This window comes from Pygoscelis adeliae, unplaced genomic scaffold, assembly GCF_000699105.1.
Source record: "Pygoscelis adeliae isolate BGI_AS28 unplaced genomic scaffold, ASM69910v1 Scaffold316, whole genome shotgun sequence".
Taxonomy (NCBI): domain Eukaryota; kingdom Metazoa; phylum Chordata; class Aves; order Sphenisciformes; family Spheniscidae; genus Pygoscelis; species Pygoscelis adeliae.
This window is the reverse complement of record NW_008824905.1, coordinates 10,939-23,668: the sequence shown is the minus strand read 5'-3', so window position 1 is coordinate 23,668 and position 12,730 is coordinate 10,939. Positions and strand designations below refer to the sequence as shown.

The following is a 12,730-nucleotide window of genomic DNA, read 5'->3' as shown; positions in this document are numbered from 1 at the left end:
TTGCTACGCAGCTAATAAGAGGTGTCACCTGTACTGCCAATCCAAAGAAACCGGAGATGTTGCTTACGTGAAACAGCTGGCACACGACGGGACTCGCTGTTCCTATAAAGACCCCTACAGCATTTGTGTTCGTGGAGAATGCGTGGTGAGTGACAGCTTCCCAAGGTCACCGTTGAGTTTGAGCTGTGCTGTGTTACAGAACAACTCTGGTTAGAATCAATCGGAACAACAACAGCGCAGAGGCAGACTTTGCAGATGTTTCTAAACTAAGTCTCTGCAGCATCGTATTCCTCGTAATTCCTTGAGATCTGAATTAAATCAGCGCGATGGCACAGAGCTGTTCCATGGAAATACTCCACTTCTCTTCCACTGATCGCTTCGTTTGCCTTTTTTGCACTTAGTTTCATGTCTGAAAAGAACTGTGTCTATATTTCTGTCTTTCCCGTCTTTCTTAGTCTTGAAGTACAGCGACTATAAAGCAAGAATCACTTCCTATTTTTCACATGAAAACCATTATCCGGCACCGGATTTGCAAGTAATTTGCGTTTAAATAAAATAGATCAGTGTTGGGTGGTAATTTCCTCTGTGCGGTAATTTTGCGGTGGCTTCCCACCATAGCTAAAACTGACAACCAGTGACAAAGCCTCCTCTGTCTTTTTGCTCTTCCCTCTGCAGAAAGTGGGTTGTGACAAGGAGATTGGCTCCAATAAGGTTGAAGATAAGTGTGGCGTCTGTGGCGGGGATAACTCTCATTGCCGAACTGTGAAGGGAACCTTCACCCGCACTCCCAAAAAGCTTGGTAGGAATAGCATTTTCATGCATCTGGACGTAGTTTCTGTTGTCTCTGGTGTTTCTCTCATACTTACTGCTCTTGCAGACCGGTCAGAAACGCGGCCTACTTTAGGGTAGCAAAGCACAAGTTGCCAGCTGATGTGCAAAACCAGTTTAGTCCCTGATAAAGGAATGACCTCTTTAAAACAGCGTACTGTTTCTGTCCTTGGAAGGACCTGTTGGAAGAAAGCTTCATCAGTCAAGTGTATCGAGAAATACTCACCATGCAGGGCGTGTTTAGCTCTTCTTTGTAAAAGTCGAGGCCCAGCCAGACAGTGTTTGTGGTAAGTGGGGATACGCTGAGTTTTGCTAAACAAAAGGGAACTGTTCTTATCGCAGTGAGGTGCAGAAGAAATGGAGATACTTTGCCTGACACTGTGCGTAGCATAGGAAACTTTTTTCCTCCCGTGAGAGATTAAGCTTTTCGCAAGTTTTTCCTCTCAAACCTAAACTCGGCGAGTTTTAGAAGGAAGTTTGAATTTCTGTGCATCTGAAATGAGCGTATGGATCATGTCTAGTTGGTTTTTTATGATGCTTTCTCACAAATTACAGCCCTTCAGTCAAATAAACAAATTAAAAATAAATTCAGCTGAATTCTGAACCAAATATAAAAATGTTTTGGCAGGAATCCTCATTTCTCATATCCTTTAAGTTGTGTGACTGAGATCCAGTGGAACATACGATAGCGTTCCGCTCACTCAGAACTAAGAACGACCTGGTTAACATTTTCCGACTGCGCTCTGGGGTACTTTGCAACACATTGCATATCAATAATAATTCAAGATCTCCTTGGACTTCTTCAGAAATTTCTATTTCGTCAGTTATTTGCTGAGCCAGGGCACTATTACCTTGTACCTTTTGCTGTGACTATTTTGTATTTTAAGGCTTTCCTGTATTGCCTTTTTTTTTTCTCAGTCTGGGGAAGCTACTCAGGGAAGTCTATCTCCTGTATGACCGGGAGCGGTTATTTCAGGAATATCTGTCTGACAGAACTAAGTGTTTTAACACAGAGCGGAGAAAGGCTAAGGGGCAGATAATGCGAGTATCTGCATTAACGTCTAGAGGCTGGTAACTGCTGCCATGAAGCAGGCTTTACTGCAGCGTTAGTAACGCAATTTGGACGGTGAGCGGCCAAACTAAACTTGGACAAAGACAAGTTAATGTGCGACTGGAAAAAAAATACGTAAAATATTCTGCTGAAAATACTTACTAATTACTAGAAACCCGTTGGAAAAGTTTACTGATTGTAATTATCAAATTACAGTAGAGAGCCTTTCTGAAAGGGATGGTGCCCCGGAGGCTGATGGATTGGACACGGAATAATGCAGGAATCATTCAAACTTTGGGAGTAATGGACTTGAGACTGTAACCTGAGCCTCCTATACAAGCCTGTCCATTTCTGGAGCTGGCAGCTACGGCGCTTTTCTTAAAAAAAAAAAAAAAAAGGAAGTACTCAGCAGAAATAAGTGCTCGGCCTTCTAAGAGCATTTCTGATTTTTTCACTCCGAGAACGATTGGAATTTTGGGGGCAGAGAGGTGATTCATGTCACAACTTTGGATCCAGTCCAATAAGAGCTTTCTCTAATGAGTCTGCTTTCTGTTGTCTCTACCGACGGTTTGCAGCTCCTAGCTCGCAGCCCGCGTACTGCCTAAGCCTGTGGTTTGGCTTACTCCCTGGGAGGTAAACGGGACAAAGGAGAGGCCGGCAGCAGCCAAAATACGCTGCTGACCCCACCACGTCGTGGCTCGGCATTTCTGCCCGCATTTGTGCCCGCGGGCCGCTGAGAACCACTGCGTTGGCTGGCGGGGTGGCGGCATGCCACTGAATGCCGACACGGTGTTCTCAGCGTCTGGAAAGCACGGCAACGCGGAGGGGCAGGGGGTGCTAGGAGACAGTTCAGGGAAGACTGCTGTTAAATCAGCCACTTACTCGCAAATGTTTGTGAAAGTGATAGAAGGGCTTATGAAATGTTTATTGTTTTACCGTAACTTTGGCAATCTAGTCATTAAAAAGACTAATTGACCTCTTCCAACAGGAAAACATTTAAGCAAGAGGTGCCAAAAAGAATTCAAGTTTCTGGAAAATGAAATCTGCAAGTATCCAACTTAAAATCACCTACCTGAACTTTCACTGGTCTGACTTTCATTGACTATTAACATTTGCTAGATGTGTCTAATTCTGCTTTAAATGCCTTTGAACACATAACGTAATTTATACTTTACACTTGTAAAGACCATCTGGCTGACAAACGTAGTCAATGAAACAGCAAGACTTGGCTCCCATAGCACTAATTACAGGCGTTCTATTTAAGGGAAGACAAGAGGAGCGTTTACGTTGCCCAAAGGAGCTCGCAATATTTCCCTTTCTGAAACAAAGGAGTCTAAAAATACGCTGGGTAAGTTTCAAGCGCTTGCAGAAAGAGAGGCATCCATGGCAACTCGAGAGTTCTTGCTGCAGTTCTCATCTCCATCCAGACGTTGACAGATGACGCCAAATCAGGCAAACGCTTTATGTTTCATATGCTCAAAAGGCGATCGATGAAAAGATTGGCAAATGCTGTTTGCGCAGTCACTCATCAGCCAAGACCGTGATTTTACATATTCCTAGCTCTTCTTTTTCTTCACTTGGATTTTCCGCGGAGCTGTAGTACGTCTGGTGCATGACAAACTACCGACGCGTGCATTCGTTCGTCCCAGATTCCCCAGGATGAAACAGAATTACTTAAATGCTGCGTCTCGTGTTTGCAATGCACAAGTACTAACGCTCGTGTCACATCTACGCTGCTTCTACAGCAGGGCTGGATTACTTGGAAGATTGCATAGCGGCGTACAGAGCAGAGAGAAACTTACTCAGCTCTTTAAAAAGGGATCTACGGAGATTTATCATAATTACATCTGCAGTTGTTAAAGAGAAAATATTAGAAATGTGAAAATACCATGCGCGCAGAGGGCTTATGATGCTCTTGATTAAAACCTGATATAGAAGTACCTGTTGACCGGTCCCTAGGAGGGATTTTAGTCTTCCTAGTGACAATAGTTACTCAATGTTACACTATTTACCTGTGGTTTGGACTGATAAATAATTGAAATGTAAAATAAGAATCATTTTCTTTGGGAACAGCTTTTTACTCTTAGCTGTAGAGAGTTGAATTCAGCCCTTTCGCTTCAGCAGCAGCAATTTAATTGATGCATTTTACATTCACAGTTGTAAATAGTTTGGGTTCACTTCCATACAGACAGGCCTTTTCTGATGCGTAGCAACAATACGCCCACCTTCCTCCAGTCTTTGATGTCTCAGAAGTAAGCAGACACACTTAAGACATGAACGTCTAACATGACAGTAAGTAAACTCAAGTCTAACAGCCTGGCTGATGAGTGATTTGGAAAAAATAATCAGGAAGACTTGGGTTTTTCCCCCTCGTATCCTGAGGAACATAGGAAACATATTTTTGCCTGAATTGTTAATTGATATGGCCTGTAGCAGTGTAGCTAGTCAAGTGACAAATAGATTTGTAACCGGATTGTCTTCTCTCTCCGAAAGAGGAGAAACACAAGGAGGTCCTGTCAAACACGTTACAAAACTATTTGCTCGGTTTCTTTCTGACACTGCTGCTCCGTTGAAGATGGATGCACTCTTCGGCAAGTAGAAGCTGGGTCACGTAGTGCGCTCCTAACCATGGCTATTACTTTTTCTTTCCACCTCTGCTTTCTCCATTGACTACTACACATGCCAAAGGGTACCTTAAGATGTTTGATATCCCTCCTGGTGCTCGACATGTGTTTGTCCAAGAAGACGAGGCTTCTCCTCACTTTCTTGGTAAGTGTTTCTCTCCTCAGGTTTGGCTTTGAGGCATGATGAGAAGCATGGGGCAGTCATGCAGAAGAACCTGAGAAATGAGATAACCAAATCACAGTGTTTAGGGTAAATATGTGCATTCAAAATTGCATGTTGAGGACCGAGTCCTACAGCATAAGCTCAGCAAACAAGGGTCTACTTCTCATTTGAATTCTTCAAAATATTCAACTGATCCTCATTTGCATGTTTACTAACAAAAGATTGTCATCGCTCACATTTAAACGGGCATTGCCAGGGTGAAAACTATGTATTCTATTAGGTGAATCAAATTCAGTAGCTGTAATTATTCTTATTTGCCGCAGGTTGTAAGCAACAGCTTTTTTAATGAAAGAAGATCGGGGAACTTGTGATATATTTGCAGTCCATTTCATTTCAGATTTTTCTCACATAGGACAGTCCATACTGTTGTCAGTCAATTTGTATCTTACTGCTTAGCGTTTCCAACGCTTTAGGGATTTTTAGCTCGCAGGAGAGGGGTGAGATCTTCCATGGATTTTGACGGCCTTTTAATCAGCTCCTCATGTGCGAGGGCAATGTCCGAGTTGTAAACCCTTCAAGCAGAGTGAGGTTAGTTACTAAAAAGAAGTAGGAATAGAAAAGAAAAGAAAAATGGAAGAAATTGTTTCAGCTGTGATAATGTCGAGGGGGGAAACTTGGCTTTTGAGGTCCAAGAGCTTCCTTTTGGACCAAACATAGCCTGATAGTAACTTTCAGAGAAGCACGGCGTCACTTGGGCAGCAAGTGGCTTCATGAAGCTACTGACTAGGTACTGCAGAGCTCCTGCATTTGGCTTACTGTAATCACAGGAACGTGTAAGATTTCTGCATAGTTTTTTATCATGTTTTATGGCGCGTTGGAAAAAGTTGTACAAAAGAGAAAATGAGAGTCCGTCTTTCAGATTTCTAATGTATTGGCTTCTAATTGGAGCATAACAGTAATAATCCCCACGCTGCGTGACTTTCAAGGTGCGGTGCAGGAATCCAAAAGCAAGTAGTTTTCCAAGGGTTCGAATGCCTCAGCTCTTGGCTTACTGATTTTAGCGTCTGGTGCAGACATATGTACGCAAAAGAAACTAAAATGTGATGAGAAAGTTGTCATTTTCATAATGTGAGGAATATAAGAAATGCACTTAAAGTCTGCTGAGGTGCCTGTCATACTAACAGGCGTTCCCAGGAATACTGATTTTGGTCTTAGGCAAATAAGGAAGACGGGTGATTCTGAAGATTTGACCCGAGCTCCTTGCTACTACCCGTGCTTCTTGGGAACAGAGCTAGTATGGGAAGTGTGCACATTACATAGGAAGAGGTGCTTCAGCCTGTCTCTAGTTCTGTCTCTCTAGATAAGGAGGTACAAAATAGAAGCAAATACGCGAGTGCATCTATCATCAAACTGGATTTTGGAGGCTGGGAGGGCCTTTCTCTGACCCGGTGCAGCACTTGCTAGCGTGTTGGGGTTTTTTTGCAAAAGGCCTTCTATAATATCTCCTGTCAAGTTGCACATAAGCCACCACGATTGCTGACGATACGATGGGAGGCACGACTGGCACTGTTTTCAATCCTTTCAGCAATTAAGAACCAGGCTACAGGACACTATATTCTGAATGGGAAAGGGGAGGAGGCCAGATCCCGATCTTTCATCGACCTGGGCGTGGAGTGGGAGTACAACATAGAAGACGACATAGAAACTCTCCACACTGACGGGCCCCTGCACGATGCAGTGGTTGTGCTGGTAGGTTCCATGTCAGGCAGTGGGAATTTGGTGGGTTTGTCTTTTATGAAAAGTGCGTGGCCGGCGCGGAGCTTGTGCTGAGATAAAACACTGCTGCGTAACGCCTCTCTGAAAGACACGTGCCGATGTGACGGTTGATAGCCTGAAGCCCTTTTCTCGTTAGCTGTTACCCTCTCATGTCAACTACTGCCTGTTCGTAATATGTCAATCAGAAGCCCAATACTGCGTTGTCGGACATCAGTGGGACACTTTCGGTGGACTGAAAAAGGGCATTGCGTGTCAAACCGTGTCTGAGCCCAGCCCTACTCTTTAGCCAAGAAAATGATGTGGCCGCACCATCCCCTCATCCTAGATGATGGTGTCCTACTTGGCCAGCTTAGAATGCTAGCCTAGAAACATATCTCATTTTAAATGGCTCTATGTTGATCTTACTATTGTTAGTTCTGAGTGTGAAGACAAAAAGCAATCGTTTTTTCCCCAATGAGTTCACTAGCAGTTTCCATGTTTCCCCTAAGAGCCAGGCCTTGGTTTCTTTACTTTGCGAAGGAATAAATAATAGCCCTGGTTTTGTACCACTGTTTACATTTGGTTATTAATAGATCATTCCTCGGGAGAATGACACAAGATCTAGCCTGACTTACAAATACATCATTCACGAGGATTCGGTACCGACTATCAACAGCAACAACGTCCTGCAGGAAGAAATAGATACTTTTGAGTGGGCGTTAAAGAGTTGGTCGCAGTGCTCCAAACCCTGTGGCGGAGGTAAACAGACGGTGTAATGAATGACAAATTACCAGAAGTGGAAAAGTAAAAGGTGGGGGAAGTGAATGCTTTAGAAATCTTGGCCTTCCTTTTTTTAAAAGCAGTTTGTTATTTTGGGTGCCCAAGCTTAAAATATCTGAAGTGCCTGATTATTCAAAAGCGTCGCACTTCCAGCCCAGAAAGAAAAAGTCCTTTTTAGGTGTTTAAATTCAGTTCCCAAAGCCACTTTGGAAGTACAGACTCAGACATTTATGCTACTGAGCGTTCACTTTACTTATGGTATGTACGTTACTCTTACACAAAGGATGGGGAATGCAAATGTCAAAATAACTTGAACTCTTACATACAGCAGTCGAGCAGGCGATGCGTTCTGGTAGCAAAAACACTGAACCCAGACTTGGGGTCATTCCCAGGTTAGCCGGTGACCTGCCGCTTGATGTTAAGGAGGTAATTTCTGCCCTCTCTGTGCCGTGATTTGTAGGTGATGCAGAGGTTAGACTAAGGGGTCATAACTGTCCCTTCTGGCCTTAAAAACCTATCACAGCGTCATGTTATAAATAGCGGCAATCTTGTGCCTGACAACTGAACAAATTGTGAGCGTGTTTAAATATTTCGTAAATATCTGTCATGTAAAACCATTTAATAGGCCATAAAACTTACATTTAAACCAAAAATTCTAACACGGACCTTTTTTTTCCTGATTTTTCTGAAATTTTTTCCAGGGTTCCAGTACACCAAATACGGGTGCCGCAGGAAAAGCGATAACAAAATGGTGCATCGCAGCTTCTGTGAAGCCAGCAAAAAGCCCAAGCCCATTCGCAGAATGTGCAATCTTCAGGAATGCACACAGCCTCTGTAAGTATGTCTCGCAATGATACAAAATACGATATATTTCGCATAAAGATATAAACGCTTGCTCCTCGTGGTAGGCGTGGAAGTTAACCCAAGCCAGATTTGGTAGGATGCTGACAGCTTTCTAGACTGGAGTTCCTGTGGTATGGATGGTTTTTTCTACCTGTATAAGAATGGTTACTGATCTTCTTGAGTGGTTTCATCACAAAAATATTGTATACTGAGGGCTGCCTGACCTGGCGGCAGTACGGATAATAGGTAAAAGTAGCGATGGTATCTTTTTACTTCCCAGCTGGGCAGCAGACGAGTGGGAATACTGCACAAAAACCTGTGGGAGCTCAGGCTACCAGATTCGTACGGTGCGTTGCATTCAGCCCCTTCACGACGGTGCAAACCGCTCGGTCCATTTCAAGTACTGCAGTGGAGATCGCCCCGAGAGCCGCAGGCCGTGCAACCGAGTGCCGTGCCCTGCACAGTGGAAAGCTGGACCCTGGTCTGAGGTAGGCAAGCAGCGGTCGGGAGCGAGTAACGTACCTTTGCTAACATCTCATGCCTCCGAAGTCGGATCTGCACCCGACGGTTTTCCAAAACCTGAAAATCCGCAGCAGAGAATGCCTTCCAGCTTCAGGGGCTTCTATAGCTCTCCAGACTTCTCCAGAAACCAGCAGGGAAAGTGTTCACAATATCAGATGCACGATCCTGCAAAATGGATGTTGAAATTTTGCCTGTTTTTCTCCAAGTTCCCAACTTCTCACTTCCCCGCTTCTGAGGATAGCATAACATTTTTTACCAGCTTGGACTGTTTTGGAATCACAGAGCTTCTGCAAGCGTTGATGCTGTTACAGTGACTTAGGAACAAACAGCTGAACCCTACAGCTAATTGAGCGAACGCTGAGTTTTCTCTGCCCTTTGTATTCTCTTTACGTTACGTTGTCAAGACCCGGTATCGGCTACAGGAAGAATAAGTAGCAAAATTCATAATATGCTCTAATACTAAACTTAACATTACAGAAAGCAAGAACCAAGGAAAACACCATCCCTTCTCCTCTGCATATTTCTCGGTTACGTCAGCCTTCGCTGAAGTCTACTTTCAAAACAAATCGCTGGAATGTATAGCCTGACCTGAAAGCCAACCTTGGGCTATTTTAGACACATGAGTTTTTGCACACCGCTGTGAAAGCTGACTGTCCTGAATTGTCTTGTGTCTGTTCCGTAGTGTTCTGTGACCTGCGGGGAGGGAACCGAGACCCGGCAGATCATGTGCCGAGCTGGTGACCGGTGCGACGGAGAAAAGCCAGAATCAGTGAGGGTTTGTAAACTCGCTCCTTGTAACGGTAAGAGAACATCTTAAAACGGCTGCAGTAGATGAGGGTAGCAATTCCTGTCCCAGTGCAGCTGGGCAGAGGTGTTAGACGCAGATTTCATCCTGGAGTGAACTCCAGTGGAAAACACTTCGGTCTACATAAAAGCTAAACCTCCCGTGGACTTTCTGTGTTAACGTGTACGGGTTTCTGAGACGAGGCAGAGCCTGTGCTTATGAACAGGTAGCGTGCACACCAAACTTGTACCGTCCTGTATTTTAAAGGTACTGCAGTGTCAGGTGACGGCCACACAACGGCGTTCATCTCTTGCACGCTAGAAAATACACCCTCCCTTGGAGATTCTCCCGCTTTTTTCCAGCTAAAGGCGCCCTGTTGTTTAGTCCAGCACATAATTGATATCACAGCTCCAGGTGATCCGTGCTTCTCGCACACCAGGGTCTCTCTTGTAAACCTGCTGAAATAGGGGGTTTAAACATGTTAGCCTGAGTTGCATTTGCAAAGATTTCTGCTCGAGGTGAAGGTCAATCCAAAGTAAACCCTGCTCGAGGTGAAGGTCAATCCAAAGTAAACCCTGCTCGACCTCTAAATCCCAGGATAAGTTTTGCAAGCCTGCCAATTGAGGAAATGAAAAAAAATATATATAAAAATGGAACCACAGAGCGTTAGTAAGGTTCCTGGGAATCTCACTGCATTGTTCTCGTAGAATTTTTGAACAGATTTTTAAGCTTTTTATGACAACAAAGCCTTTCTTCCTTTGGGTCCATGACTCTCTAAGATTTGGGGTTTATTTGTTTTTTAAATCCCCCATGGTAGTCCTAACCCTCTGATCACTAGCTGGTAGGAAGAATAGAGTGAGAGTTCGTAGAAGGTGCGGTGTGTTTTCCCACAGAGCGAATCTAACTGCTTCCCACAAGTCTGGTAAAGGTGTCTGCTTTTGCTCTTACTTGTCTTCTGCCAGTGAAAGAACGCGGAGCAGAAAACGGTTCTGGGAGCAATGAAGAGTTATAAAACGTTGTATCCACTAGGTGGGAGCAAATCGCTATCTCTGTAGCGACTCTGTAAACAACTACAAGATTTAAAATCCTGTTTTTCACTGGTGATAAAAATATTTCCAACACTGAAAGAAATAAGTGCTACATCTTCGCAAAACTATTCAAATAGTTTTCGTCTTGTGCTTTAAGCATCGCCTTAAAGAATCTGTACTTTAAGCATCGGTTGGGATTTTATCAAATAGCCAGTGTTAAATGCCTACCTTTGACAATTAAGCAGCACACAATCTTTTTTCTCCACGTGAGAGCACTACGTCTCTCTCACCGTAAGGAATACTCGGAGCCAAGCACCACTGACCTGTAAGACCTAGGACCCACTTACACGGGATGTAAGCAGTAGATGCCCTTTACAAATTGCAGTTGAATCACACTGGTTAATACCCGCTGTATTTTTAGGTTTTTGGATGTTTAATATGCACCCCATCTCGCATGCCCCAGTGAACGACGGGTTTCTGTGGTCACATGTAGGGGGGTGCCTAACAGGGTCCTGAAACCCTAGGTACGTTTCCTAAAGAGAGAGGACACGGCAACGCATCGCAGCAGCGATTAAAAAAAGGTGAACTTGTGGCCACTGATATATCTGGCCCTGATGCAGCAAACCTACAGCATGACCTGAGCTGTCTGAACACGCTGTGAACTTCGAGGGCACGGACAGCCACATCCAGCCAAGTCCCTCATACCTTTGCCAAAACCACAGGGTCCTCCCCGTGGGTTCTGCTCCTCGGCCACACTACACCCGCCTCCTCTCTTGAGCTCAAACCTCTCTACTCTGCTCAGGAGTTTGGGCCATAACTTGAACCAAGCAGTAAGTAGCTGACAGTATTCTTTCAGACCAAATCATCTCTCTTCTTGGCCACACTCTTCTGATGTTGTTTCTACCACGTTCTATGTTTTGGGGGAATACAGCTAAAATATCGATAGTATTCTGTAATATTTGTGTAGATAAACTCTTTATGCATGGTCACGCGTGGCATCCCTTTACTTCTAAATCTGTATAGCCTTGATTACTGTTTTGATTGTCAGGGCTTCAGACTTAGCAAAAGGTTAGTCTATATCAGGTGGTTTTGACAAATGGTTGGCTACCTGCGTGCAAGGTTGCTGGGAGTTTAATCTCAATGGAGGGGTCATGAACATTTGCCGCAGTTGGTGCGATTCCTTTTGTGCTATGTGGCATATTAGCATTTCCCTCCCATTTCCTGAAAAAACCATATGTCTGCATGCGGGAGAAGAGCCACCGGCTCTTCCACCGTATGCCTCGGTGGAGCCGAGTCTCGTAGTGTGGAAAAATGAGGACACCTCCCATAGGTATTTCACTTAAACTTTATGTCTCTGTGAGTAGAAGGAAACAGGAGGCAGGATTTTATCCTGCAGGTCCGTAGCAATAATCTGAGCAGCAGGCACGTTTCTGCGGCTGCGCCAGATTAGAAGAATGGATTTTGTGGTACTTAGACAAACAGATGAGCTCCACGTAAGAACCGGTATAGAACAGACCCTTGAAAAGTCTTTACATGAGCTGCCCCTGCTTTGCAACACAAGATGCAGACTGAAGAACGCGTTGTTTTAAATTTCAGTCCCTAAACACCGACTTTCAGCGAGATTTCTCGGCGGGATGCTGTCAGCAAGCCATGTGCTTAGAGTTACTGCGGTGCCTTCTGTAAGAGCTGTGTCAGTTCTAAAATCTAATGAGAAAATTTTTTAGTTGATTTAAATTATATTCTAGTAGCTTCATCTTCTGCAGTCTCCCTAGGGAGCCGATACGCTTTCTTGCGTCTTCTGCTCTTAGTTACCATGAAGCAAGTAACAAATGGTGAGAAGGAGAATTTTTACCGTGAACACCAGCGGAAGGATACAAGCGCTTACATACTGAATAGGAAATGGTTGACCTGGTTGTGCCGAATTAACCTAAAAAAAATTTAAAAAAGGGATTACGTGAGTATACAGCTCCAAGATTGTACTTACGGAAGCTACTGAAAGTAGATGAGTACAAAACCAAATCTTTGCACTGTGCCCTGAGTCACGAAATCTAAACCATCACAAACCGATGTCACAAAAATTAATCATGAGAGAAAAGGACCAAATAAGATGCATTGTCACTATGGAAAGGCAAAAATAATTGTTTGGTACTTTCTTTTCTGGTTTGTCGCTTTAGGTGATACTATTTGCTTTGACTTATATACTGACATAAATCGGAGTGTGTTAACAAGGTGACTGCCGTAATTTTCCGGATCAGGTGCTTTCATTTACACGGAATCCTAAAGATTGTTCCACATATGATGCAAAGATTTGTGTGACAATATTAGCTTCTCGAGTTTAGATGAATTATAAAT

At 43.9% G+C, this 12,730-nt stretch overlaps 1 protein-coding gene across 1 annotated transcript in view; it reads left to right on the top strand.

Moving 5' to 3' along the window:
• Nucleotides 1–12,730, top strand: part of ADAMTS3 (ADAM metallopeptidase with thrombospondin type 1 motif, 3) — an 83,617-nt gene that overhangs the window by 67,885 nt on the left and 3,002 nt on the right. The window contains 8 exon segments of the mRNA XM_009324877.1: nt 12–145; nt 676–799; nt 4,568–4,648; nt 6,252–6,415; nt 7,015–7,180; nt 7,903–8,035; nt 8,325–8,532; nt 9,249–9,366. Coding sequence (XP_009323152.1) covers nt 12–145; nt 676–799; nt 4,568–4,648; nt 6,252–6,415; nt 7,015–7,180; nt 7,903–8,035; nt 8,325–8,532; nt 9,249–9,366 — 1,128 coding nt within the window.